Source organism: Nelumbo lutea, chromosome 1 (genome assembly GCF_056320005.1).
Source record: "Nelumbo lutea isolate HS-2025 chromosome 1, American lotus-T2T, whole genome shotgun sequence".
Classification (NCBI taxonomy): Eukaryota; Viridiplantae; Streptophyta; class Magnoliopsida; order Proteales; family Nelumbonaceae; genus Nelumbo; species Nelumbo lutea.
Window position 1 is genome coordinate 79,253,147 of NC_142684.1, and position 25,840 is coordinate 79,278,986.

General features: G+C 39.2%; 1 protein-coding gene and 1 long non-coding RNA gene across 4 annotated transcripts; one reads left to right on the forward strand and one right to left on the reverse strand.

Annotated features, from left to right (window-relative positions):
- Nucleotides 1-11,484: 11,484 nt before the first annotated feature.
- On the forward strand, nucleotides 11,485-13,730 carry LOC148875604 (uncharacterized). Its single transcript, XR_016101157.1, has 2 exons — nucleotides 11,485-11,961; nucleotides 12,046-13,730. It is a non-coding gene; the product is annotated as an uncharacterized LOC148875604 (long non-coding RNA).
- Nucleotides 13,731-20,390: 6,660 nt separating this feature from the next.
- LOC148875605 (serine protease, putative (Protein of unknown function, DUF538)) lies at nucleotides 20,391-22,255 on the reverse strand. Of its 3 annotated transcripts, none has more exons than XM_088964925.1 (2): nucleotides 21,666-22,242; nucleotides 20,391-20,951 (listed from the first exon to the last, which is right to left on the reverse strand). In XM_088964925.1, the coding sequence occupies exons 1-2, from the start codon at nucleotides 22,129-22,131 to the stop codon at nucleotides 20,932-20,934; spliced, it is 486 nt and encodes a 161-aa protein (XP_088821051.1). In that variant the 5' UTR covers nucleotides 22,132-22,242; the 3' UTR covers nucleotides 20,391-20,931. The 3 variants fall into 3 exon arrangements, with proteins under 3 accessions (XP_088821051.1, XP_088821052.1, XP_088821050.1); XM_088964926.1 differs by lacking the exon at nucleotides 20,391-20,951 and adding an exon at nucleotides 21,011-21,283 and having other exon boundaries at nucleotides 21,666-22,255; XM_088964924.1 differs by lacking the exon at nucleotides 20,391-20,951 and adding an exon at nucleotides 21,196-21,485.
- Between the last annotated feature and the right edge of the window lie 3,585 nt (nucleotides 22,256-25,840).

The window sequence follows — 25,840 nt, forward strand, 5'->3', positions numbered from 1 at the left end:
TGACTGTGCACGTCCTTTCAAAATGAAGTGTGGAGTGTTAGGGAATTGAAGCAAGGGTTCGATCATCGGATTAGTTTAGGTGAAGTAAACAAGGGAGGGATGTAGGGGTCTACTTCAACACATAGGATAAACCAACGGTTAGTTTGTCAATAAGGCATCTCAAAGACCTTGTTTAAACCCACCTCAATCTTCTCCTCGTCACAGCCCTTCTCAAGTTAGATTGTCAGTTTTGATTGAGAATAAATAGACTTCACACTTCCAAAAATCCGAAGAAATCTTCAGTGCCGCCAACGTATGAACAACTTGTCTGGAATTGTTTTCTTTCGTAAAATGGTTTTGTTCCAAAACCGGAGATTATTATGTTCCAGCTTTTTCGAAGTTTATTAATTTCATATTTTGTTCTAAAAAAATTTAGTTAATTGAGATTAGCTTATGGAGGTAGTTTTGGTGGAACCAAGGCCACCAGTGGCACTAATATTGGATCGGAGAGGCTCAAACTTAAAAAAAAGTCCAGTCGTAGGTAGAAACAGACAATGTTTGTAACGTTATTGCCTGCGCCATTTGAAATCAAATAAAATAATGAAAAATGATGAATTGGCATGCCCATTCAACAGCTAACATCTCTGATGCAACCCACTATTGAACATTAAGGTGTACGCATCACCCCAGTCGAACAGGAATCATCTTTAAGGAAAAATACGGTGGAGACACCCCTTCATCTTCTCCATCTCCAACCACAACCGAGATACAAATAGCACTTGTTCAACCTTTCCCTGGTCGTTATCTGAAGGCTTCCGGTCTCTAACTTCGGTCATTCTCTTCTACCTCAGACCCGGAGTTCAAGTACTTGCCCTCTTCCTCATCACCGTTGAACGCCATTGTTGCAAAAATGGAAGGGTCATCATCATCGAACTCAAGTCGCTAGGCTCAGATCTTTGAATACGAAGGACAACCTGCATTTTGTCATTGTGGCCTAAAAGCTCCTAGAATGGTAGCTTGGATAGAGGACAATCCTGATATAGGAGGTTCTATGGTTGTCCAAGATAAAAGGTAATGTGCAAATAAAGTTTCATTTTTTATTCTTGTTATTTTATTTTAAAGAAGTGCTTTGTTTGCAAGAAAATGGATGTCATTTCTTTAGGTGGCACACCATAGAAAAGTTTCTAAAAAGGGTAGTTGAGGTGATTAGGGAACTTCTTGGAAGAGAAAGGTCGTTGATGACACAAGTTGAACAACTTAAGAGAAAATGTTCATGTGAAGGTCTTTAGGATAGTCATGTTGGATGAGTGTGAAATGATTGTATTATTAAAGAGCTTAAAGAGTTAAAAGGGTGGAATTGATGGCTATAAAGGAAGTTGCATGTACAAATAGATTCTATGAAACATGTTTTGCTTTGGTTTGTTTGTATTGGCTTATTTATTTAACTGTGTTTCCATTAGAAGATGGATATGAAAGGTTTCGTGTATGTGAATTATGTTTTTGTGTTGTAATAGTGAATGGCATCTGGGTTGATGCATGGTGATGAAAGATGCTTTTACCTCTTATACATAATGTGCAATGTTAATGAATGCCTGTGATTTCAAACGAGAGTGCAATGACAAGGAACCTAAACACTACTCAAAATACATTGTTCCAGTGAGCAAGATGATAAAATATAGTTAAAATAAGTCCAGTGAGTAATACAAAATGCATTGTTCCAATGTGCAATATTTCATCCATTTGTTGCTCTGCCCATCTTTTATTGGAATTGCTAACAATCCGTTATTGTCCATGCGCTACAATAATGTAGTAAAACAACGAATAGTGACATTATGAAGACAAAAAGTGAGCCATACTCCAATAATGTGTGAAGATGTGTGAAGGGATAGGAAATCCATCACATGGACACCCCAGATTGCAGAATAAAGGGGGCGAATTTCAAAAAATTTTCTTTCCCTTCAACTGGGAATCGAATTCCCTATTTAGAAAATCATATTTTCAATGATCATTCTTGAACCAAAAACTGAACCAGATCTGAACCAAAAGGAGGAGAGAGATAATACCTGATACAGAGAAACAATATCTCTCAACGGAGGTGTTCACGCCCAAGGTAGAAACCAAAATCTGCTCCCACTGAAGATGGCACAGTGTAGGGTGGAGCAGAATCAGCAGTGTCCTTCTTAAGAACTTGATTCTTCCCAAGAATCACCTAGGCGGCTAGTGAATACAACTCCTACCAATCTTTTCTCCAAAAGATTGGAATCAAGATCCAATCTTGATTTCTCTCAAGGAATGGAAATCGAACTGCAATAGGCGGTGACTGCAGGAAGGAGGCGCTAGAAAGAATTTGCAGGGTGCAGAATTCTCTCCTCTGTGATCACAGCTCTGAATATAAGACTTGAGTCTGTTGAATGTTGTTGTGTCTAAAGGCTGCCGCCCCCTCTTCCTTTTATAGAATTAAAGGGATCAACTCCTAATCCCATTAGGAGTTGCTAACCCAAATCATATATGGATTAGAAGTCCCTTTAAGATTAGGGATAATCCTTATCTTATCTGTAAATTAGATCAGCCAACTCCTAATCTAATTAGGAAGTTTCCAAATCTAAATCTCATTTAGATCTTGGACTCTCTGAGTGGATAGAGTGTGGGCCCAATCCTATCAGCTGATCTTATCTCAGAATTCACCCCTTAAAGACTAATCAAATCAACCTAGTTCGAAATGGGCTTAAGGCCCATTTAGGGTTATGTATTCATTAAGCCTTCCAAATTGCTGCCCAGTTGGGTTTCCTTGTATGGCGTGGGACCCAAACATTGATCTACACATCAGCCACATGGGTTCAGCCTAGCCTTTGTTACAAGGCCTGGCCGAATACACTGTTATGGACAGTGCACCCCCTGAAACCCATCAGATGGGCTCTATGGGCCCAACACTTACCCTAAGTGGTCCTTGGGCCAAGCCACCTTGTAACACCCAGGGACTGTGGGCAGATGCAATATTAGCCCATCAGGTATTATCCTCAATGGCCTTACACTTAACCTCTCAGCCCATAATGATCATACACTGCCCGACAAGAGAGGACCTCTCCCTCGGCTACAAGGAACAGTGTTGCACTCTCTCAAATATGGACCCCGGGAATTAAAACCTTTTGCAAAAATTTCGAAAGCATAATATATATACTTTTATATCTCATATAAAATATATTTTGCAAAAACAAATCTCAACGATTGAAATCGGCTGCCGACAGTCTTGGTTTCCATTAGTGAGAATGCATCCCCAATCATTACCTTTGTCCGACAAAGGGGTTGATCCTGTCACTATGATCACCCACTCAGATGAATTCTCAGACTGTCCCAACATACCCAGGTTTTGACCCCCGCTAAGGATCTCACTGATTGGTACATCAAAGACAACCCAATCCGACACCTAGTGCAGTATCATAATCAAGTCTAGGGTCGGGTGTAACTTTCCAATTTTTCCCATCAATCTCCAAGGTCTAGAGCAATACTGAAAATCTGGTCCAATTCAAAGATTCAATTAATCCCACACTGTATGTGCCTAGGGTCTCACCCCGGAAGCTGAGACAAGCCACCCCAACCGACTTGGTGGCACCACAGTGTCGGCCTTGTCAGGATAGATCTCCCCAGACCGACCCACTGGCTGTGAACATTCTAAACTAACACGAGTCTCATTAAGTGTCCAGTTTAAGGGTATTACACAGAAACATACCAAGGGAACATGAATCAAATATGCACTTTTATTCATTTACAATAAACTCATAAAGTACATCATTTTGATTGAAGCTAAGGGCATACAAAATTGTCTAACAATGTGAACTTAAGATGCTTATTTCAAGATGCATAACCCAGATTCAACATTTATATAAACCCCCATTCCCTTCATTCTCTATTCCAGAGCTGATCTAGGAAGTAGAGAAGAAGAGTAGCCCTCACTCATTCTCTACTTTCATTCTCTTTCATGGGTGGGCACCAAGTATTTTTAGTACTAAGACAAGACGATTTCAACATGTTGGGCTAGAAAGATGATCCTCACCTACAAGACAGAGCCAAGATGGAAGGTTGAAGCTGTGCAATGAGATCTGTGATCAAGAAAGATGTCAAAGGCCCGAAGAGTTATTCCTGATTAGGCAATCCAACACTCAAGTCAGTGGAAAGTGGTATGGTCAAGCCGAGCAATGAGGGTACTGATCCAAGTAAAGTAACAGTATGGGTGCTAAAAGTTCCGAATCCCTTACCTTGAGCAGGAGATACATTTTTATATCCAAAGGTCCGTGTCCTGATTGAGGGCAGAGTGGGAATTGTTGAAGGAGGCCGCCAACAAGGAGGCTCAAGTGGCGACCCAGTTCAAGGCCTCGGAGAGTTCCGACACAAGGTGGATGACTTTGCTCGCGATCTCTTATGAAGCAGGGTTCAATGTCTTCTAGGGAGTGTGTTGCGCCATTATCCTGACATTGTCGACGCCGAACAAGCTTGGGGCCCCGATGATGATGAGACCCCATCTACTGAGGACGATGTTGTCACCAATGTACACAATGGGACTGTGCATGGTGAGGAAGAAAAAGAAGTTGTAAATCCTTCTGCCGAGGATTGAGCTGTCGTGGATCCTCCTTTCTGCTTTTGTTTTGTTATTGTTGTCAAGGCATTGTTGGCGAGTTCTCTTTTTGAAACGGCTCGGTATGCCGAGCTTATAATTATATACTAACTTCAGTAGTCTAATGGGATTATGCTTTTTCGTTCCGGGCTTGTGTATTGCTCTCTCTTTTCCCCTTCTCTTCTTTTGCAAAGTTGTGGTCCTTGGTCTTATCACGGTCGAGGTCAGGAGTTGGCCGAGATCTTTGGTCTCTGGCTTGTGTGGGCTGGAGGGTGATCCGAGCTCTCATCTCTTAGGGACGCTCAGTTACCGATCACGAGAGCTTTATAGCTCTTCAGGGGTTGGTCGTTGCTCGGCTAGCTTTGGCCTAACTGTTAGTCAGTGGGTGTGCGGGGTTCAGTGACCGCCTTCAGGCCTTGGTGGGCGGGAGCATTCTTCTCCACTTAGGGCTCTGGCCGTTCAAGGGTCATTCGAGTTAATGTGTAGTGTGCGATGTGTGTTGTGTGCTTCGTGTGTGCAGGATGTGTCGTGTGATGTGCGCGGTGTGTATGTTTGCAGTGTGCCAAACAGACAACTTGTAGATCAAAAGAGCTTTTTATGGATGTTGAATCACTAGTAATACATTCAGAGGTTTCCAGTATTCCAACTCCTCTGTACAGGCTTGCCATCAAGGTCTTCTAACTTGTAGGTACCAGGTCCAAGGACTCTAGTGATTGTGTATGGTCCTTCCAAGTTGGATCCGAGCTTGCCTTCTCCCCATGCAGGCACTATGACTTTATGGAGAATGAGATCACGGGTTTTGAATTCTCGTCTTCAGACTTTGGAGTCGTAGTACTTGGCCATCCTCTACTGCTATACTGCCATCCCGATGCGTGATTGGTCTCGTGCTTCTTCCACCAGATCTAACTCTACGCAGAGGTCTTCATCATCCTGTTCTTCATCGTAGAACTTGGTCCGAAGAGTCGGTGAGCCTATCTCCACGGGTACCATGGCTTCAGCCCCATAGGTCAAGCTAAAGGGTGTCTCTCCGATAGCAGCCCGCAGAGTAGTCCTGTATGCCTAGAGTATGATCGACAGCTCCTCGACCCACCTTCCCTTGGTTTGGCCAAGTCTGGTTTTCAGGCCGCACAATAAGGTTCGGTTGGTCATTTCGGTCTACCCATTGCTCTGAGGTCGATGCACAATGGTGGTTTGATGCTCGATCTTCAGGTTGGTGTAGAGGGCTTCAAACTTTCGATCAGTGAACTGCATCTTATTGTCTGTGATGAGGACCCAAGGAATATCGAATCGGCATACCATACCTTGCCAGAAAAAAATTCAGGCATTGTGTGCGGTAATGCATGCCAGTGCTTCGACTTCCACCCATTTGGTGAAGTAGTCCACTGCTACCAAGAGAAACTTCTTCTATGCTACCGCAGTGGGGAAGGGGCCAAGGATGTCCATGCCCCATTGCATGAATGGCTACAGACTGGTGATTGGCTTCAAGGGGACCACTGGCTGATGGTGAAGGTTAGAGTGTCACTGACAACTGTTTTATTTTTTCATGAGCTGAGCTACATCCTGCTTCATGGGTCAACCAAAAGTATCCTTGCCGGAGTGCCTTGTGCATCAGGGTTCGAGCGTCAGGGTGATCTCCACAGATGCCCTCAGTGTATTTTCCTAAGGATGTAGTCAGCCTCGAAAGGGTGAAGACACTTCAGGAAGGGGAGAGTATGTGAGCGGTAGTAAAGTTGACCCTAGATGAGGTAGTACCAACCTGATATGTGCTGAAGCTTCTTGTCTCCTATCTAGTCTTCTGGGAGCGTACCATCCTAGAGGTACTAAGTGATGGGGTCCATCCAGGATGGGTCGTGCTATATTGAAAGGATGACGAGGGCCATTGGCGCGATGCTTGGCTGGGCCAGAGTGTCCATCTGCATTGTTGAGTCTAGATCAGTTTGGATGTTTTTGGCTCGGGGGATTTGATGAATGTTGAACTACTCGAGCCTTTGGATGAGCTCCTACACCTTCTACAAGTAGCTCGCCATTGTGGGTGTATGCGTCTCAAACTGGCCATGGATCTGATTGACTACCAACTGAGAGCCATTGAACGCTTCAATTCTCTGGGCTCCAAGGTCTAGGGCAAGCTGAAGTCCGGCGATCAGGGCTTCATACTCAGCTTCGTTGTTGAAGGCTTTGAATTCAAACCTAAGGGCATCTCTAGTACCATGTCATCTGGGCAAAGGAGGATAAGGCCGACCCCGTTGCCTTGTCTGTTTGATGAACCGTCCACATGGAGGGTTCATACCTACAGGGTCGGGGTTGGGTCTTGGGTCATGAAGGTGCATTCTGTGATGAAGTCAACTAAGGACTGGGCTTTGATTGTAGACCGAGGAGTGTAGTCGATGTCGAATTCACTTAGTTCCCTAAGGTATGCTAGGTGATGCTCGGCCTTTTTTCTTTTCACGAGCATGTCGTCGATGTAAGCTTCAACATTTCGGTCGAGTTGATCCTTAAAGACCTCGTTCACTAGCCACTAATAAGTGGCGCCAGCGTTCTTGAGGCCAAAAGGCATCACCTTGTAGAAATAGTTGGTCAGTGAAGAAGGTCGCTTTATCTTGGTCGTCTAGGTGCATCTAGATCTGGTTGTATCCTGAGAAAGCATCCATAAAGCTTAGGAGTTCATGTCCCACCGTCGCGTCAACGAGCTAGTCGATCCTCAATAGGGGAAAGTTGTCCTTGGAGTAGGCTTTATTTAGGTCAATGAAGTCAATGCAGATTATCCACTCCCCATTGGCCTTCTTCACCATCACTACGTTGGCCAACCAATCGGGGTATTTCACTTCCCAAATAAAGTCGGCGTCGAGCAACTTCTGTACCTCATCGGCAATCACTTGTCACCAATCTATGGCAAAGTTTCTCTTCTTCTACCTGATAGATCAGTAGCGTGGGTCGGCATTCAGACAGTGGGTTATGACTTTGGGGTCGATCCCCGGCATGTCCATTGTCGACCAAGCAAACACGTCGGCATGATCCTTCAATAATTGCACTAGTTCTTCCCGAAGATGATCTCCTAGAAGAGAGCTAACCTTGACCATCCTCTCCAGGTCTTCATCTTTGAGCAGCACCTAGATGAGGTCTTCGAAAATTTGGCCACACAATGTCTTTACTTCATCCCGTAGATCGTAGGCTTCAGCCAACAATGTGTCTACAGTAGGGTGCAATCCTCGTCGGGAGGTCAGATAGCATTGTTGTGTGGTCCTCTGGTCTCTACGTGCCACCCCTATGCCGTATTGGGTTGGAAATTTCTTGGCGAGGTGGAAGGTGGAAACCAAGCCCGCAAAGTGTTGAGTGTCAGCCTATCGAGGATGGCGTTGTAAGATGAGGGGGAACAAACTACAATGAAATCTACCATGGTCATTGCAGTGATGTCGCCATCTCCGATTAGAACAGGGAGCGTTATCCTTACCATCGGCATGAGGACTCCTCGGAGAAGCCCATCAGGGGAGTGTTGACAAGGGTGAGGCAGCCTTTGTTGATGTTGAGCTTCTCAAATGCTTCTTTGAAGAGGACGTCAGCTGAAATACCTATGTCAACCAGGATGCGCCTCACCTCAAAGTCGGCTACCTCGGTTGTAATCACCAGAGCATCGTCATGCGGGGTCTACACCCCCTAGAGGTCATCCTCTGTGAAAGTGACCGGGTCTTTCTGCCTCTTCTTCTATCCTCGGTTGTCGTTCTCACACAATCGTGCATACTTCTTACGCCTCAAGCTGCTCTCTCCTCCAGAGGTAATCCCTCTTGATATTACATGGATGATGTTGGCCAGAGGAGCCCGGGTGGTGGTCGAGCATTCTATGTGTGCGGCTCTTCCTGGGCTGGCTTCTCTTTCTTGTTAATGAATCCACCGAGGTACCCACGCCTGTTCAGGTCCTCAATGTGGTTGTGGAGGTTCAAGCAGTTGTCTGTGTCATGGTCGTAGTCTCAATGGAACTTGAAATATTTGTTGCAGTTCCTGTTGTTGCCTTGTGTCTTCATCTTTTCGGGCCACCAGACATGGTTGCGGTCGTGGATCTGCATCAAAACTTCAGACCATGGTGTATTTAGCGGTGTGAAGTTCCGATAGGTTGGTGGGGGCATCCTCAGTCTGTAGTCGGGCCAATGATCTTGCCTCTTGTAGTCTCGATACGATCTCTTTGTCTTCCTCTCCTCTATGTCCCTTCTCTTTTTGTCAGGCCTTGCTTCCTCGTCCTGTAGTTGTGCCTAGGCTTCTTTTGCATTGATGTACTTTTGGGCATGGCTTATCAGCGTGGCTAGTGTCTAAGGAGGGTTCTTAGAGATGGAGAAATTAAACAATGAGGGGAAAAGTCCATGTTTTATGGTTATGACGGCCACGAACTGGTTCAAGTTCCAGACTTGCAGTGCTTCAGTGTTGAATCTCGCCAAGTAGTCTCTGAGATATTTTGTCTTCCTCAGTTCGAAAAGTCTGTGAGCTGCACCAAGAATTGGTTCTCCAGCTGCTTCCATGATGCTATAGAGTGCAGGGGAAGAGAGGAGTACCAGGTCAAAGTCGGGTCCTTGAGGGTGGCCAAAAGAGCTTTGCACATCAGGCTCTCGGATGACTTGTGTAACACCATATGAGCCTTTAGTGCTTCGATATGGTCACTGGGATCAATATTCTCGTCGTACTTTTTGAACTGAGGTGGCCGCCACCCTACGAGGGGTATCTTGTCCACAATCTCTTGGATGAAAGGTAGGTCTCTAATGGGTTGGACAGTTGGCTGCGTGGCCTAGTCTATAGGTAGTGCCGCGCTTCTCTGGACTTGGCTGCACTCCAACTTGGTCAAGCATTGTCGGAGCTCCTGAATCTCTGTGTCCCTGCCATATGGAACCACAACATGCATGGCCTTCTCTTTGTGCAAGGCAATCTTTCACTGAACTAGATTCAGCGACGAAGACCACCTGGGGTGGCGTTTGCTTGCCAAGCTTTTCTTTGGCGGGGATCCATGTAGTCTGACGAGTCCTACTACAATTGTTAGGTTCACGAGAGCGGGCGAAGGAGGCAGACCTTCTTGTTGTACCTTGCTTTCCTTGACCGGACTGCACTCCCCTCTTGTCTGACTGACACATTTTGGGGTCCTCTAGGAAAGGATCATCCTTTGTACATGGCGGGGCAACATGGGGGATGGTTTGAGTGGGTAGTGTCGCGACCCCAGCGACAAAATCATCTCAAAGATTTTGTCGACCTTTTCTTGCATCGCCTGGAACTGAATGAGGTCAACCGTGGCTTGTGGTTGTGGAGTTTCGTGGTGTGGGGGGCTATAGCAGTGGGATTCCTGAGATGGGCAACGGCTTGTTGTATGTTCGGAATGATTTCTGGGCATCTTGATTGCTTTCTTGAGTGTGTGGTAAGAGAGAATTAGGAAAGGCTTTTTGTGTGTTTCCCACAAACAATGCCAATCTGATGATGCTCGATCCGAGGTGATGCACTGAGGTCACAGTTAGATAATCATCACCTACAAGTCAATAGAAAGTGTGTGATCGGGTCGAGCAATGAGGATATTGGTCTAAGCAAAGTAACAGTATGGGTGCTAGAAGTTCTGAATCCCTTACCTTGAGCGGGAGATACCTTTTTATAGCCAAAGGTTCGTGTCTAGATCGGATCGGGCTTCTGAGGCTGTCGGGATGTGGTTAACCGCCAAGGTCTTCGGGATAGAGTCCTAATCCCCAACGGAGTTGTCCCTATCCTCTCCTATTCTTAGTCGTACTTATCCGCATGACGTGGAGTTGACATGGCTGGGAGGATAAGGTGGGGGTTGCGGAAGTAACATAGCCTAGTCATGGACGTGGAGTCGATGTATGCCACGGTGTTGGTAGGGCGATGACGATGTGGCTGAGGTGATTGGGCAGTGACTGGGCGACCAAGTGGCGTATAAGACCATCTCAACCATGACCCGAACAAACAACTCTCTATCCCAGAGCTGATCTGGGAAGTACAGAAGAAGGGTATCCCTCACTCATTTTCCTTATTCTTCTCTTTCATGGGTGGGCATCAAGCATTTTTCAGTACCAAGACAAGACGATTTCAACATGTTGGGCTAGAATGTTATCTTCTAAGAAACATCTCTAAGATGGATGGGTTAGATATTACTAACTGAGACAATCCTGTGTGCACTATTCTTTAGGGAGTGGCCAATTGTAGGGCTATCAACGGGTTGGGTTCGGATCAGGTCTAGGTAGAAATGAAAAAGAAATACTAAGGAATCAAAATTGAATTTGACCTAATAGGGTTTGTAAAATTTTAGACCCATAACCAAATTGATCGATTCTTGAGATATTCAGGGCCTGACCCAATGAACTCAATTACAATAAATCTACTAAAAATATTATATAAAAAATATTAATTTATTCAATATATTAAAACCCTATCCCCATGGGGTGGGTCAGAACCAAACCCTGAAACCAACTTGGATCAAAGAATCAAAACCTTAACGGGACCCTATAAGGTTGAGTCAAGCCAAATTTACCATTGAAATACTAGACCAATTGACATTCCTATAGGATAGCCCATCCCCCTAAACCCCCAACCTTGGTGCAAGTGGGATTTGATCCAAGTTTCTACTACATTTAGCAAAAGACCTTACCAACTAGCCAATTGACAATTTACATGAAGAGATTTTGGTTTTGGCAAATGCTAATCAGAGAATTTACTTATGCTTTTTAATGATACTGTTTTATTTGAAATACATTATTATTTATCTAATAATTATATTTAGTTTAAAATTTTTATTTATTTTAAGGGACTATCTCTTAAAGTATCCCTATTATTCATGAAATTGACAAACTGTATCATTACTATTTAAATATTATGTACCCTTAAGTTCGCTCACACGTGACATCACGTCAGTGATAATCATTTTAAAATTCCTAAAATACCTTTATTGTTCATCGCTGCTCTTGAAAGTTGCAGCTGTGGTCGTGATTTTGAAATCATCATAGCCGACGGCGGCCACTGCAACTTCCGAAGGGCAAAAATTTGGTGAGAAAGAGGTGAAGAAAGTCGAAGGAGCTACCGCTGCTGCAACAGCAGTGACAAAACAGAAAACAGAGATAAAATGAAGGGAAGAGAAGAAAAAGAAGGAGAAGAGAGAGAGAGCGAATCGATCCGGTAGCTCTCAACAGTGGTGATGGCAGAGGAAAAAGGAAAAACAAGAGGAACCGGGAAGAAGAGAAGAAGAAGGAGGTCGCTGAGTTCGAATCTGCCGCTGCAACCAGGAAGAGGCTTCAGCTCACTGAGCTTCTTCATTGATTGGATTCCAGATGGAAGCTCACCTGATAGTTTGTTATTGTGAAGATCGAGCGTGCTCAGCTCACTCAGCTTCACCAATGTCGCAGGTAGACTTCCGGAAAGTAGATTATATCCACCAGAAAATTCAACAAGATTCCCTAACGATCCAATCTCTTCCGGCATGTTTCCAGTGAACTGATTGTCTGATATGAATACAAGTGAAAGATTAGAGGCACCGGAGATCGTCTTAGAGATGCTACCAGAAAAGGCTCAAGCAAAGAGACATGAGGTAGACCCCAAAATGCCGCCGGGACTTCACCGGATAACTTGTTATTCAACAAACGAACTCTTCGCAAGCTTCGGCATTGACCAAGGCTCTCTGAAATTTTTCCGGATAACGAATTCTGGGTCAACAGGAGCTGTTCTAGCGCCCCCATGGCACACAAGTTCGTTGGAATTTCACCTAAATCTGACTCACGAGATTAGACTGGGTAAGACAGAGAAATTCCAGGTTCGTGAAGTTACCGATGTCCGACGGAATTTGACTGGGTGTAAACGGGTTGTAAGCCAGATTAAGCACTCTAAGAGTGAAAATATTTACAAGAACTGAAGGTATGGTGCCATTGAGGAGATTCCCGATGGGAGCCAGCTCCTCAAGCCTCTGGAATCGTCCAAAGCTCTCCGGAATATCGTCGGAGAAATTGTTTCTGCTCAGGACGAGGCTACGAAGAGTTGTAAAGTTAGCAAGCATGGTCGGGATTGGACCCACAAGGTAGTTCTCCGAGAGGTCCAAGTGCTGCAGTTTCTCACAGGCGAAGATGTCATCGGGGAGAGAGGAGTTGATGTAGTTGTTGGCGAGGGAGGGGTTAGTCAGGTTAGGGAGACGGCAGATGATAGTATGGAAAGGCCCGACGATGTTGGCATTGGAGAGGTCGACTGAGATGACTGAATAAGTTTCTAAGTCGCATTTGATGCCGCTCCATTCACAGAGAGTGTCATGTCTATTGTTCCAGTCGGAAAGGGCGCCATCTGGGTCGTCGAAGCCGAGTTTGACTTGTTGAAGATACAGACCTTCCTGGTTCAGAGAGAACCAGAAGCAACAAAAGCAGAACCATTGTTGTTGTCCCTCGAGACAAGAGAGAAGAAGGTCAGCGAGACAGAGAGAAAGAGGAAGAAGAAGAAGGAGAAGAGAGAGAGTGAATCAATCCGGCAGCTCTCAACAGTGGCGATGACAGAGGAAAAACGAAAAACAAGAGGAATTGGTTGCAGCGGCGGAAATGAAACAGGGGAAGGAAAAGGGGGAAGAAGAAGAAGAAGAAAGAATACCAGAAGAAAAAGGGAGAGAAGGTCGATGTGAAGGGGTAGCCGCCGCTGCTCTGTTCTGGGTTCGGAGGATACACAATAAACCTTTAGTTCAATGCACATCGGAAAGTGGAAGCCACCCAAATTGACCGGAAGGAACAAAAGAAATCATTGATTGATTTACTAGAAATATGCTGTATTTCTATGCCTAACCTTGGATTTGAAATATGGAAAATAAGAGGAAAAAAACTGACAAATCAAAAGTGAGGAAGACTGGCAGGAAGGCTTGAGAGAGAGAGAGAGGATGGAGTTGCAGTGGCGATTTATTCCCCACAGCAGCTCACCAGTCTGATAAACGGAAAACCATGTCGTCGAACCAGTTCTTAGTCCCAAAACACAGTTTGCCGGAAAAAAGGGATCAGGTATATACCGGGACCGCTGCAACTTCCAACAGAAAATCGGGGACTCGTTGAATAGCCCTAGTGAGTAAAGCTTTGAAAAAATTTGGAAATCAGAGATTTTTCATTGGATTTTATTTTGAAAATTTGATTAATAGTGAAGGGCAAATTAGAAATTCCGTTTCTTTCTATTAGCACTTAACAAGGATGAAAATTGTCAAAAAATTGAATGGTACCCAATACCATATATAAACAATAAGGGTATAGTTTGTCAATTTTATAAACAGTAAGGATAATTTAAGAGACTGACACTTATTTTAAATAATTAGATCAGATTATATTTATAATTTAAAAGTCTTTACAAGTACTCTTTTATTTAAGTTGGGGAATTGAATTACAAAGATTAATATGAGCCCATATCCTTTAGGGTGGATACTTTTTTTTATAAATAGCGATGTGTCTAAAATTAACTCTGAATTAACACTTTTTCTATGGTATGGTAACCATGTGTTTAAAGTTATTACTTTTTCTAAAAGTGGGTAAATCAAGAAATATTCTATTTGAGAGTGGAAATGTGTGTGTGCGTGTGACTAGACTTTATGCTATGGGAATGAACTACCACATAACCCCTCTTGTATTGGCACATGTGTCATTTTATGACCCTAAGTCTCACTTCATGACCTCAATTCCCATGAAGTGAGAGGTTGAGATTTTTCTATACACTATGATTCTCAAAGGCTAGTATAACCTCAATTCTCAAAGAATAATACACCATTTTTTATATTACAAGAAGAGGTCCATGCATCTTGTTAAAAAAGATATTCGTGTTTGGTTTAATTTATTAGTTAAATTGGTTGTGGGTGAGCTTACATAGTTCCATATTTAATTTTTTATTTTAAAAGATAAAAAAAATTGCAAATTCTAAAGGGTTTGTTTTATTGGCAAACACATTATTTACAATAAATAGAAATTTTAAAGGGGTTGGGAAGCAATATGAGAAGGTTGATGTGGGCAATTGCATTTTAAACATAGTATAGATTTTTTTCCATTTTTTTTGGTAAACTGCACAATGTATAAACCAGAAACGGAAGATACAAAATGCAACCCATATTAAGAGGGTCTATCAGAGTCTCAACGAAATTGGGTAGTTCAAGTAAAAAAGGCCAAACTCTACTAGATCTCTTTTATCTAGATAATGGGAAACTTTGTTAATTATCTCTTTACAAAATAAAAACTAAAAGATATAAACTTTATGGACTCCAGGATGTCTTGACACAGAAATAAAACATCTTTTGTCATTTCACTATTTCCACTATTTAGAGCTTGGATTAAATTCAGGCAACGACTTTCCACAATGACTTGAGACGCTTGAAGGTCCTTTACCAGATATTTTCCTTTCAAAATGACCACAGGTGGGTGACAAAACCAACTTTTTTACCAACATGAGCAGCAATAACCCAGCCTTTATGATTCCTAATTGCTGCCCCAAAACCTGTTTTACCTCCCTCAATAAAACTTCTGATCAATACTAAACTTAAGACTCAATTTGGAAAGAATACAAATACAAATATGTAGAATGTAAAACCTTGTATTTTATATTAGGGGTGAGCAAGAAAAATCAAAAAATAGAACCGAATGAAACTAAATCGGTTGGTTCGGTATTTTAAATAAATCAAAGGTATCAATTCGGTTTCAGTTAACCAAAATAGAAAACCTACAATTAACTAAACCGACCGATATACATACATATATTATGTATATTATAAATATATTTTATACTTTTTATACATTATAAGTTAATAAATATGCATTATTATTTATTATTCTGTATGTATTTGCAGTGTACATATTTATATTTATACTCTTTTTAAATTGAGCCTAATACATCCAGGCGAATGGGGTCTGTCAAAAAGAGACTGATTCTGAGATCTCATGAACATGGGAAGAAGGATGCCATCCTGGCCAAGAAATCATATTCTTTTCTTTCACCATCCTATTCACATAAATCAAGGTTAGACAGATCCGAAATAGAGCTTCCAAAAACAAATTTGTTTCTGATATTCCAAATAGCCCAAAGCAGCAAACCTGAGTAAGAGGGAATCTCTTCTTTTTTGTCCTAAAAGACTTTGCGTCTATCGATCCAGCAACTACAACAATTAGCAAAATCAGTTAAATGACAAAAACCAAAGAATTACAGCTTAGCACACTTCAGCATGATCACAAACTAAAAGAGCACAAAGAACAAATTCATCTTCAGTATAGATATGGCATTATGGCAATTTTTATGGTGCCCAAAAAGTACCTAAAAACTAAAGTAATCAGAAACCCACACGAATTACCAATTATATCTAGAAGGAGAAGAGAGACCAAGAGTCTTTTCATCTCAATGTTCATGCATGCCACATCCTCCTCCTGTCTTGTCTTAATTTTTTCGGATAAATTATTCTTTTTAATAAGAACATTTTTTTTTAATTATATACACAAAATTCTAAATGATGATAATGATAGTAATAATGAATCCAAAAACTTCTATAAATATGTATTTTTATTTTATTTTGTTTTTATATGTTTTTTGCTTTTTATTATTAATTGAATGCATATTGCAAAATTCAAATCTGATTACATGAACAATTCATCTAAATATGTGATAATCGGATCGACTTGTGAAGTTTCAAGTATCATTGACAGGTCTACTTATTTGGTTAGATTCTTCTTTTTATAATATTTTATCTTGTTGGTGTGTGATTTTTTTATTTATCAAAAAATGTGAGATTTAAATAGAGAGAATTGAATGGTGTGAAAAATAGTAGTTCAATTTATAATTTAAACATCACAATTAAATAGAGACTAAATTCAAAAATGAGTATTTTAGTCAAAAGAAAGTTTCATAATCTTATTTATATTTTTAATAATAATGTAAATATATAATTATAGATGTGTTCAATTTTTTCTATATTTTCTTTCTATTTCTACATAAAAATAATTCTGATATGTCACACTTACTTTTTGTTCAATATGACAATTGATTAATATTATACATATGCCTGAATGTTTTTTTTTTTTTTGCAACATATATGTATTTTTATATTTTGTTAATTTTTATTATTTATTTATGACATTAAATGTTAATACATTTAACCAAAAAGTTGAAATATTGATCTTTGCCAAATAGTAAAATAATTTCATTTTTTGTTAGTTCTAGAGTATGTATTTAATTTTAATTATCAATAAAAAATTCTTTTTATTACACTTATTTTTAATTTGATTAATAAAAGTATCATAAATGTGTCTAATTTTTTCTACATTTTGTAATTTTCTATATTTATTTCTATTTTAAAAATGTTATTACCTCACTATGACTACATAGGTTTATCAATTTGATTTCAATGGTTGAATTGCTTAATCATCACTTGGATAAAGAATGTTTGTATTTTTTTAGCAAGTTTTAAAATATATGGGTTTATATTGTTAAAAATATTGACATAGATCTAATTAGTACTATTTATTAGTGAAAAATAACTTAAATATAGGATTTAATAAGAGAAAATGGTAGTTAATACCTTTAAGTATAAGACTTTAGGGGGTTAAATGAGGTGGAAAGTAATAATTGAATTTACATTTTCAACCCTTATAGTTAGAGGTGTAATAAATAGACAAATATGGGCATTTTGATGGCCATCAAAAGTTGGTATTAAAGTTGTAATAAAATGACTTTCATGCTCTTTATCAAACAAAGAAATAGAGGATAATTTTAGTCCAAAAACACTTTCACTTTGCATCCGCACTTTTATATATAGTATATATCTTTCTTCTTTTGTTCATTTATCAGAAAAAGGAAAAATTTAAATAGAGGGAATTGAAGAGGTGAAAAGTAGCAGTTCAATTTACAATTTAAACCTTACAATTAATGTTTTAAAACCATATCAGACCAAATGGTCGAACCGTTTTGGCCCTAAACCGCTATTTTACAAAAAAAAAAGATATTGGAATGGTTAGAGAACTACTAATCCGGAAAGTTTCACTATTAAAATGTTCGACCCAATTAATGGTATTCGGTTTGCTCTCAAACTAATTCTAAATTATTTATTTATTTTAAAATTGGAATTAGAAAATAAAAAATGACAAAAGAAAGTTTCATATCTTAAAATCTTATTCGAATATTCCCTATGGCCAAAATTAGTTAGGATTTTTAGTTATTCCATTTTGATTTTGAGTTTTCTCATTTTTGTGATTATTTTTCAGTTGTAATAACAAAAAAAAATTGCAACTCCAATGAAGAAATTGAAAACTTGATGCAAGAGATGAGAAATCAAATACCGATCTTATATTAAAATCTGAGACACACCAATGAATCAAATGGTTTGGGATTTGAGAGAGATTTAGAGAGATATAAGAAGAGAGAGCAAGCGGTGTTGTAGAGATGGTTGAACCGTTGACTCGAAAACCGAAAGCCAAAGCAATTCCATTTTTGGGTTGGTTTTTAAAAACATTGATTTTAGTCAAAAGAGAGTTCCACAATACTATTTATATTTTTAATAGTAGTGTAAATATAGAATTATAGATGTGTTCAATTTCTTCTATATTTGTTTTACATTTTTGTGTAAAAATAATTATGATATGTCGCACTTACTTTTTGTTTAATATGATAATTAATTAATATTATACATGTGCATGAATGTTTTTTTTGCAATATTTATGTATTTTTTTATTTTTTTATTTTTATATTTTATTAATTATTATTATTTATTTATGACATTAAATGTTAACACATTTGACCCAAGGGTAGAACTATTAATCTTTGTCCAATAGTAAAATAATTTATGACATCAATTTTTTATTTGATTAATAAAAGTATCATAAATGTGTCTATTTTTTTACATGTTTGTAATTTTCTATATTTATTTCTATTTTAAAATTTTTATTACCTAACTATGACTTCATAGGTTTATTAATTTGATTCGAATGGTTGAATTGCTTAGCCATCACTTGGATAAAGAAATTTTTTTATTTTTTAGCCAATTTTAAAATGTATGAGTTTATATTGTTAAAAATATTAAGATAGATCTAATTAGTACCACTTATTGGTGAAAAATAACTTAAATATATGATTTAATAAGAGAAAATGGGTTTTGGTCCCGTCCACAGGATTTAGTCACATTCGACCAATATAGCATGGACAGGTCCCGTCCACACCCCAATTTCTCATCCATGGCAAAATCTCATGGTTAGGGACTGTCCACACTTGATTTTTGATCTCCCCAATTTCTCATCCATGGCAAAATCTCATGGTTAGGGACTGTCCACACTTGATTTTTGATCTCCTACTTCACACTTTCTCTAAAACGCGACCCTATTGTTTGTTTCACATTTTAATATTTTTGTCAATAAAATATTAATTTACTTAATTTTTTATTTTTTTATTTTAATGTTTTATCAATAAAATTATATTTTAAATATTTAAAATATACTTTTTATTATTTTTCTATTGTTTTATAAAATAAATTAATATTTATTGGTTAATACTAATTCATTGATGCATTTTTCAATATATTTATCATATAAAATGCAAAATTTATATATTTATGATTAAATGTGTAGATCAAGGTTTTCGAACCGTCGTTGACCTGAACAATAGAACCGTTCAACCTGAGAACCATCGAGGAAAGCGGTTTCGTTTTACTCCAAACCTAGTTTTTGGTCAAAAATCGTTAAAAAAGTCAATAACCCATTGACCTGAGCGGTCAAACCGTCGACCCGTTCAACAATTTTTTATTGCTTTTTTTATATTTCTTGTCAAAACGGGTCATCTGTTCGAATCGGACAATCGAATCGTCGACCCGAAAACTAGTGGCCAGAACGGTTCCATTTCCCGATTGTTTTTTAAAATGTTGGTGTAGATCATTCATAAATGTATATGAGATACATGGAATCAAAAAGTGTGGTGTGGACTAGTCCACACTACACCTATAAAATGCCACTATGGGTGTGGACTGGTCCAATCCACACAATTTGTCCACAGTTCAGAACAGTTGTGGACTGTGGTGTGGTGTGGAATGATCCCTGCCACAGGGTGGTGTGGACCAGTCCACACTCACCAATTTTTCATCCACACTACAAAACACCCCCTTAACGAGAGGAGATTAAAAAAGGTTGAAAGTAATAATTGAAGTTACATTTTCAACCTTTATAAATAGAGATTGATAAAATACACAAATATGGTCATTATAATGGCCATTAAAGCTGACATTAGAACTATAATAAAATAACTTTTATACCCTTTGTCAAACAAAAGAATAGAGGATAATTTTAGTTCAAAAAAAAAAAATTCACACTACATTCACAGTATATATATGTGTGTATATATATATATTCTAACATCTCCCCTAGCTATTAAATTCTAATATTATCTCCCCTCCCATTAAAATCTTCATTTTCTCTTAAGTCTCTTTTAATTCTTCTTGACTCTCTCTAATAAAACAGAGTTATAGATGTATAAATTAGATGTACTGAGTCAAGTTAAGGGCCAACACAAGACCCAAAGTGATGCCAAAAACCATATTTGACAACCCATGTATTGCATGAGTTTACTTGCTAGTTTGAAGTAATATACCAAATGGAATATTTTATTGGCATTGTAGAAGAGAACCCAGTGATGCACAAGTTGGTGTAAAAAAGATCCCCATGTTCTATGGGGGAGTGATTATATTCACTTTCATAATAAAATGGAAACTGAATTGGTTGTGGATTAATTTAAGTAACCCCTTTTTTTACTTCTTAAAATTTCAAAAACTTCACAAAATTATAAGGGGTTGAGGAGCAATATGAGGAGAAGAGAGAGTACTGACATGGATAATTACATTGTTTTTGAAGGCCAGATAATTACATTTTTTAAGTATATAGAATACATTTGAAGTGTATAGAAATGGATAGTTACATTTCTCAGATCCTGTGGTTTAGATTGAGAGATTCTTAAAATATCCATAATTGGAGTTCTGCTGGTTACTCTTCTTCTCCAATAAACCAAAACAGAGTCTATTACAAAAATCGATCCAATGCATTGTCAATGAGATACAAAGTCTATTTCAAAGAGCACAAGAGGTTGGCAGGTGAGGCTTTTCTCACTTCTCAGATCTCGGTTCTGGCGTTAGGGAAGAAGTAAATGCAGGAACTGCTAGCGTCTCATGCATGATGGAATCCAGAAACTGGAGCAAATAGTAGAGACTCGATAGCTTCAAAAGGAAATAACTTAGAAGGTCCACTTGTCACAGAGCCCATTAACCAGATTGCAGAAAACACCAGACTGCAATTTTCAGCAGATTGTTCATTTTATTTCATTCTAGATGCAACTGAATGGTTCCTAGGCTAGATACTAGTATTTCACCACCGCGCATCAGTTCCTGTTGAATATGAGAAGAAAGATTGAAATACAGTCCAAGTCCAGAACTTAATACTCCAATTTCGATACAGCTCCACTGGCAATTGCTATTAGGAATTCTTATTTTGAGATTACCAACAAACTCTTTAGTCTTTACCTATTCTTATCTCTATCTAATCTGGTAAAATATGAATTAAAAAAATATGCAGTAGAAAGTTGGATACAAGTTCAGATATTTACGGTCCTAAATCCTTATAACATTTACATAGATAATTCAATTAAATTAAAATCAACTGAAAATAAGGAACTGTGTCATCTCTGAATCACAAATCCTTTGTCCTTACTTCCATCATTCTGCAAAACACCAGCAATTCCACAACCAGTCTTTAGTTAAACTTTGTATGCCATTAACTAGAATGAACATCCAAACAAAAGAAAACGTGGGAAATCAGGGGATTCCTATTCTAACTTCATCCAAACAAAGAAACAGAGTTGAAGTTCAAACCAGTTGTATAACGACGGTGAATACTCAAACCAGTTGTATACTTGCATCCGTCTATAAATTGATTGAGGGAAAAAATTCGATTCAATTAAAAATGAAACACATGTCAAGAAGAAATGAAAACCCCAGTTGGCTCCGAAGAAATAAAATGAAAATGATTTGTTTCCCTTAATATTTTATAAAAGAAAATGGTGAACAGAACAGGAGAGATCCTGGTAGGTCTGGATCAAGAACCTGATATTAAAATAGGAGTCCCTTGATTTCCCGCCTTGCATTCTGGGGGATCTTCGAAGAGAGAGAGAGAGAGCTGCTTATGAGCGACTCCCATGTCGAATAAGATAAGACCAGAAGATGGATCATCGAGTATAATGTCTTTAACGGGTAACCATAGAAATAGTTCTTCTTGGGAGAGGCCCTCAACTCCTATAAGCTCACCATAGCTGAGATTACCCTTCACAACGCTATCGAAATAGACTCTGCCTTCGAATTTCGTCAAACAAGGCTGATCTAGAAACACTTCAAGGCGCCCATTTTCGTCGAGAGTAAACGACTTCACGGCCTTGGGGAGGAGACCCGCCGGCAGCCCTTTACTTTTGAGGACATCGTGAATTGAATCGGCATGAACCTGATGAAGATCGACGAGGATCAGAAACCCTAACAATCGTAGAAACAGTGTAAAGTGACACTGTGGTAACGCCATGGCTTCCAAGGAAAAGAAGACACGGTAGGAAAGGAAGGAGAGGTTTCGACTTTGAAGGGGTGAGGGGTCAAGGGAATTTTGGAGTTTGCACCCTGAGAGGGCGAATCTGTAAACTCGAGAATCGAGATACAGTTTAAGGAGGGCTGCTCATATCAAATTACTAAAACACCCTTGTTTGGGCGATGTTTTAATTTTATTTTCCCTTTTCAAAATTAGATTAGAATTCTGAAAAACAAAAGAGAGCAGAATTCTTCAGTGATTCCATCAAGGGGGACTTTAGAACCGTGGCCGTTTAAAAAAAAAAACAACGGTGTCATGTTGGATCCACAGGCGTTTCAACAAATACCCACATATCTTATTGTTTGGTTCAGCCGATTATTAATTGGGCATGCCTCGAAAATCGGGACCCTACGATATTGGCATTTCTTGCATTTGCATTGGTGAACTGTTTCCTCCAACGATTGACTAATGTGTATCTTATGTGGTGCTTACCTATCAGTATATACATGAAAAACGATGATGAAAACTACCTTACCAAACAGCATAATGTTGCTCACTATTTGCGTGGCAGAAACATTTTTTTATAAAAAATAGGTCTTGAAGCATGGGCATTTTTTCTTGAAAATTGGTCTCAAAAAGCGCCCACGTTTCCACACCATGAAAAGGTGCCTACCACCTACAGGTGGATTCAACCCGAGCCAAGATGAATATATGAATATATGACTATAGAAATGGCAAACGGGGTGGGGATCATATTTTTCATTCCTGACCCTAATTCTGAAATTAACTCTCATTTCTGTCCCTGATCCTTGCTGGGGATAACAATTGTCCTTCCTCGATCTCCAGTGGGGCAGGGTGGGGGCCTCAATCCCCATCCCCAACCCCATTGGGTTGGGGAAGTTGGGTCTCCGTCGGAGATGGGGAAAATTGCCATCCCTATATGACTATTCGAGCTTGGCTCGACTTAAGTTTAAGAGAGCCAAATTTTATATACAAGTAAAAAATTACATATATTGAATACGAGTTTAGTTTACAACTCTATTTTAACTCAACATTTATCAAACTTTTGGTAAATCAAACTCGAATAACTTGTGAAAAACTTTGATTTGCGTCCATGATTACTTTAATGAAATGTAAAATTTAAATGTGAAAATGAGATTTTAGGATGAATGAAATAGCAGGAAAAACAATTAAAAAGAAATGAAATATATATCTCTTGGATATAAGACATGGCATTGTTTGAAGGGGAGGCATAATCGGAACAATGTTTGTGTTTTATATTTTGGCAAGATAGACTGGAAAATTGTTGTGGAGCAAAATCCATGGGTAATTGGGACTAGGTGAACGCAATGGCGAATGGCTATGAAAAATAAGCTGGGAGATTGAGTAGCTGAGAATTTCATATATTTTATGAGTAATGTTGTTTAGGAAATAAAAATGAAAAGGGTATTCTAGTCAATGCATGGCGTTCATGAGTGTGGTAATAAGTAATAACGGATCGTTTGAGTGGAAAAGATGTTTTATTTTCCTATTTTTAACCGTTTTCGAAATGAAGGACGGAGTAAAAACCAAAGATAATAAAAATTGGTGAAGTGGGGGTAGAACAGACAAGGCCACGAGGGAGAGGGAGAGGGAGAGTGGAGAGCAGTCGTTTCCACAACTTGGCAGCAAACGAGAAGCGGAAGTAGCTGCAGTCTGCAGAAGCTTTAAAATTTATAGTTTAAAGGACCGAGGAAATTTCGGATGCCTGAATTTCTGCACGCGGAAGAAATATAGAAAAAGACAATACAAGACAAGTGTTTTATTATCTCAGTAGTCAATGGTCATCAGTATAAACTGCCGTGCCGAGACCCCACTCTCTTCCTCTTCGCCTCTTCCCTCTTCATTAATTCCTCCTTTTTATTCCCTTCCCTCTCTAAGCAATAATCACTCTATTCTATAGTCAAATTAAATTTGTTCATTTCTGGCCTCATCCCTACTCCACTCAATCTCTAGAATGGCACGGTTAATGTTACGTGGAATCCACTTGGAGCTACCATTTTGTATGGTAAGCTTGATATATTATTCAGCATTCTTGTTTCATTTCTTTTGGCAAGTATGAAGTATCAATCCTTCTTGCCTAAAAACCCGAGAGTTGACAAGTGAGCAAAGGGTGTGGTTGTGAAACAATAAAAACACTGTGGATCATCATCATTAATAATATGCTCCATACCTTTTTACTGTCATCAATGAAATACACTCACAACAGGATGTACAACTTTTCGATTTTAATGGCTTAGGAATATCTCAACTGCCTTCTCTGTTGTGTGAAATTTTCTCAAATAAATTAAAAAAAAAAAAAGAAACTTCTGAGATCTCCCCATCTGACATTGTCCTTAGAAATCATACACCATTGCAGGCTTTCAGTGAAGGGCAACCACCTGTTATTGTAAGAGAGTTCGGATCTGCTCTCACTCTCAATTCACAAAGTGTGCCTCACACCCACTTCAGAAATATCTTTCCATGAATTAAAATTATAAGTATAGAGATGTTCCAGATGCATATGACTGAAACGTGTTGTGAGGAGCGCTCTGAGAGGAGCTGATAAACACCCACTTGAAAACAATGCTATGACTATGAATGTACAACTTTTTAAGAGAATGCCAGATCAGGCCAATGACCCACTGACCCAGTCACACAATTCTAGTTTTGGTCAACTTCCCACTCCCATATTTGGTCAATAATTCATTAACCCAAATGGTTGAGCCAATGACTCAACCAATTTCTTGGCTTACTAGGTTTTTAGTGTTTTTCTTGTCAGTTTTTATTGTTAATTTGTCATGACAAAAGAGTTTAGCCTCTTGGGTAGGTTTTAAAAAATTTGGTTGAAATGACACAAATTTTGCATTCAATGTAGTCTAAGACTATTTGTAAGACATAAAAGAACAAAAAAAAAAAAAGGATAAGGCTTAGGTTGCGGTTGCTCCTCCCCAGGATTCCATTCTAGTTGGAGATCTACGTTCACAAGTTCTAGAATGAGGGTTGAGTTAAAAACAAATTAAGTGATAACTATAGTTTGAGCATGAAAGCTTTATCGCCTCCATGTTAAGCAAAAGATTGGTTAAGGTGGTTCATTACTACTAGCTCGGATGTGTTACTCACACGGACACGTTTTTACCCATAAGTCACTAAAGCCATGTATCGAGATTTGGTAACATCTCCCATCTCCCCATGAATGAGAACTGAGATGTTCCGAATGTGCAGCTGTAGTTTTGTGGGTAGTAGATGTGGATTCCATTACTATTATGATCTATGATATTGGCAGGACATGCAACTTGGACAGGCCTGAGTTCGAATCGTTCAATATTTTCTGTCCCATCCTATTCGACCATTTCATGTTCTCCCACTTATTTTGATACTAAGGTTATGTTTGATTTCAAGGAAAAGGTAGGGAAAATAAGGGAATTAGGATGCCAATGGGCAGTGTGGACTTCATATTTTATCAAATTTGTTTAATCCCTCCTCCATTTTCATTCCATAGTTCGGTCATTCTCGCTTGAGTTCTCTTCTTCTCCTTCCCCTCTCCATCCACTGCCCCTTCATCGGAGACAAAGTTACATCTGAACCGCTGCAAATATTTCTCTCTTTTCTCTTCTCTTCTCTTCTCCTCCCTCCCCACTGACACACTGCATCATGATGCGAATCGCAACCCATGTCTTTGCTAGATGAT

Coding starts and splice junctions, on each gene's coding strand:
- LOC148875605 (XM_088964924.1), bottom strand. CDS start 22,131: ATGGCGTTACCACAGTGTCACTTTACACTGTTTCTACGATTGTTAGGG. Junction 21,486..21,665: donor GACTCCTATTTTAATATCAG/GTTCTTGATCCA, acceptor ATCAATTTATAG/ACGGATGCAAGTATACAACT.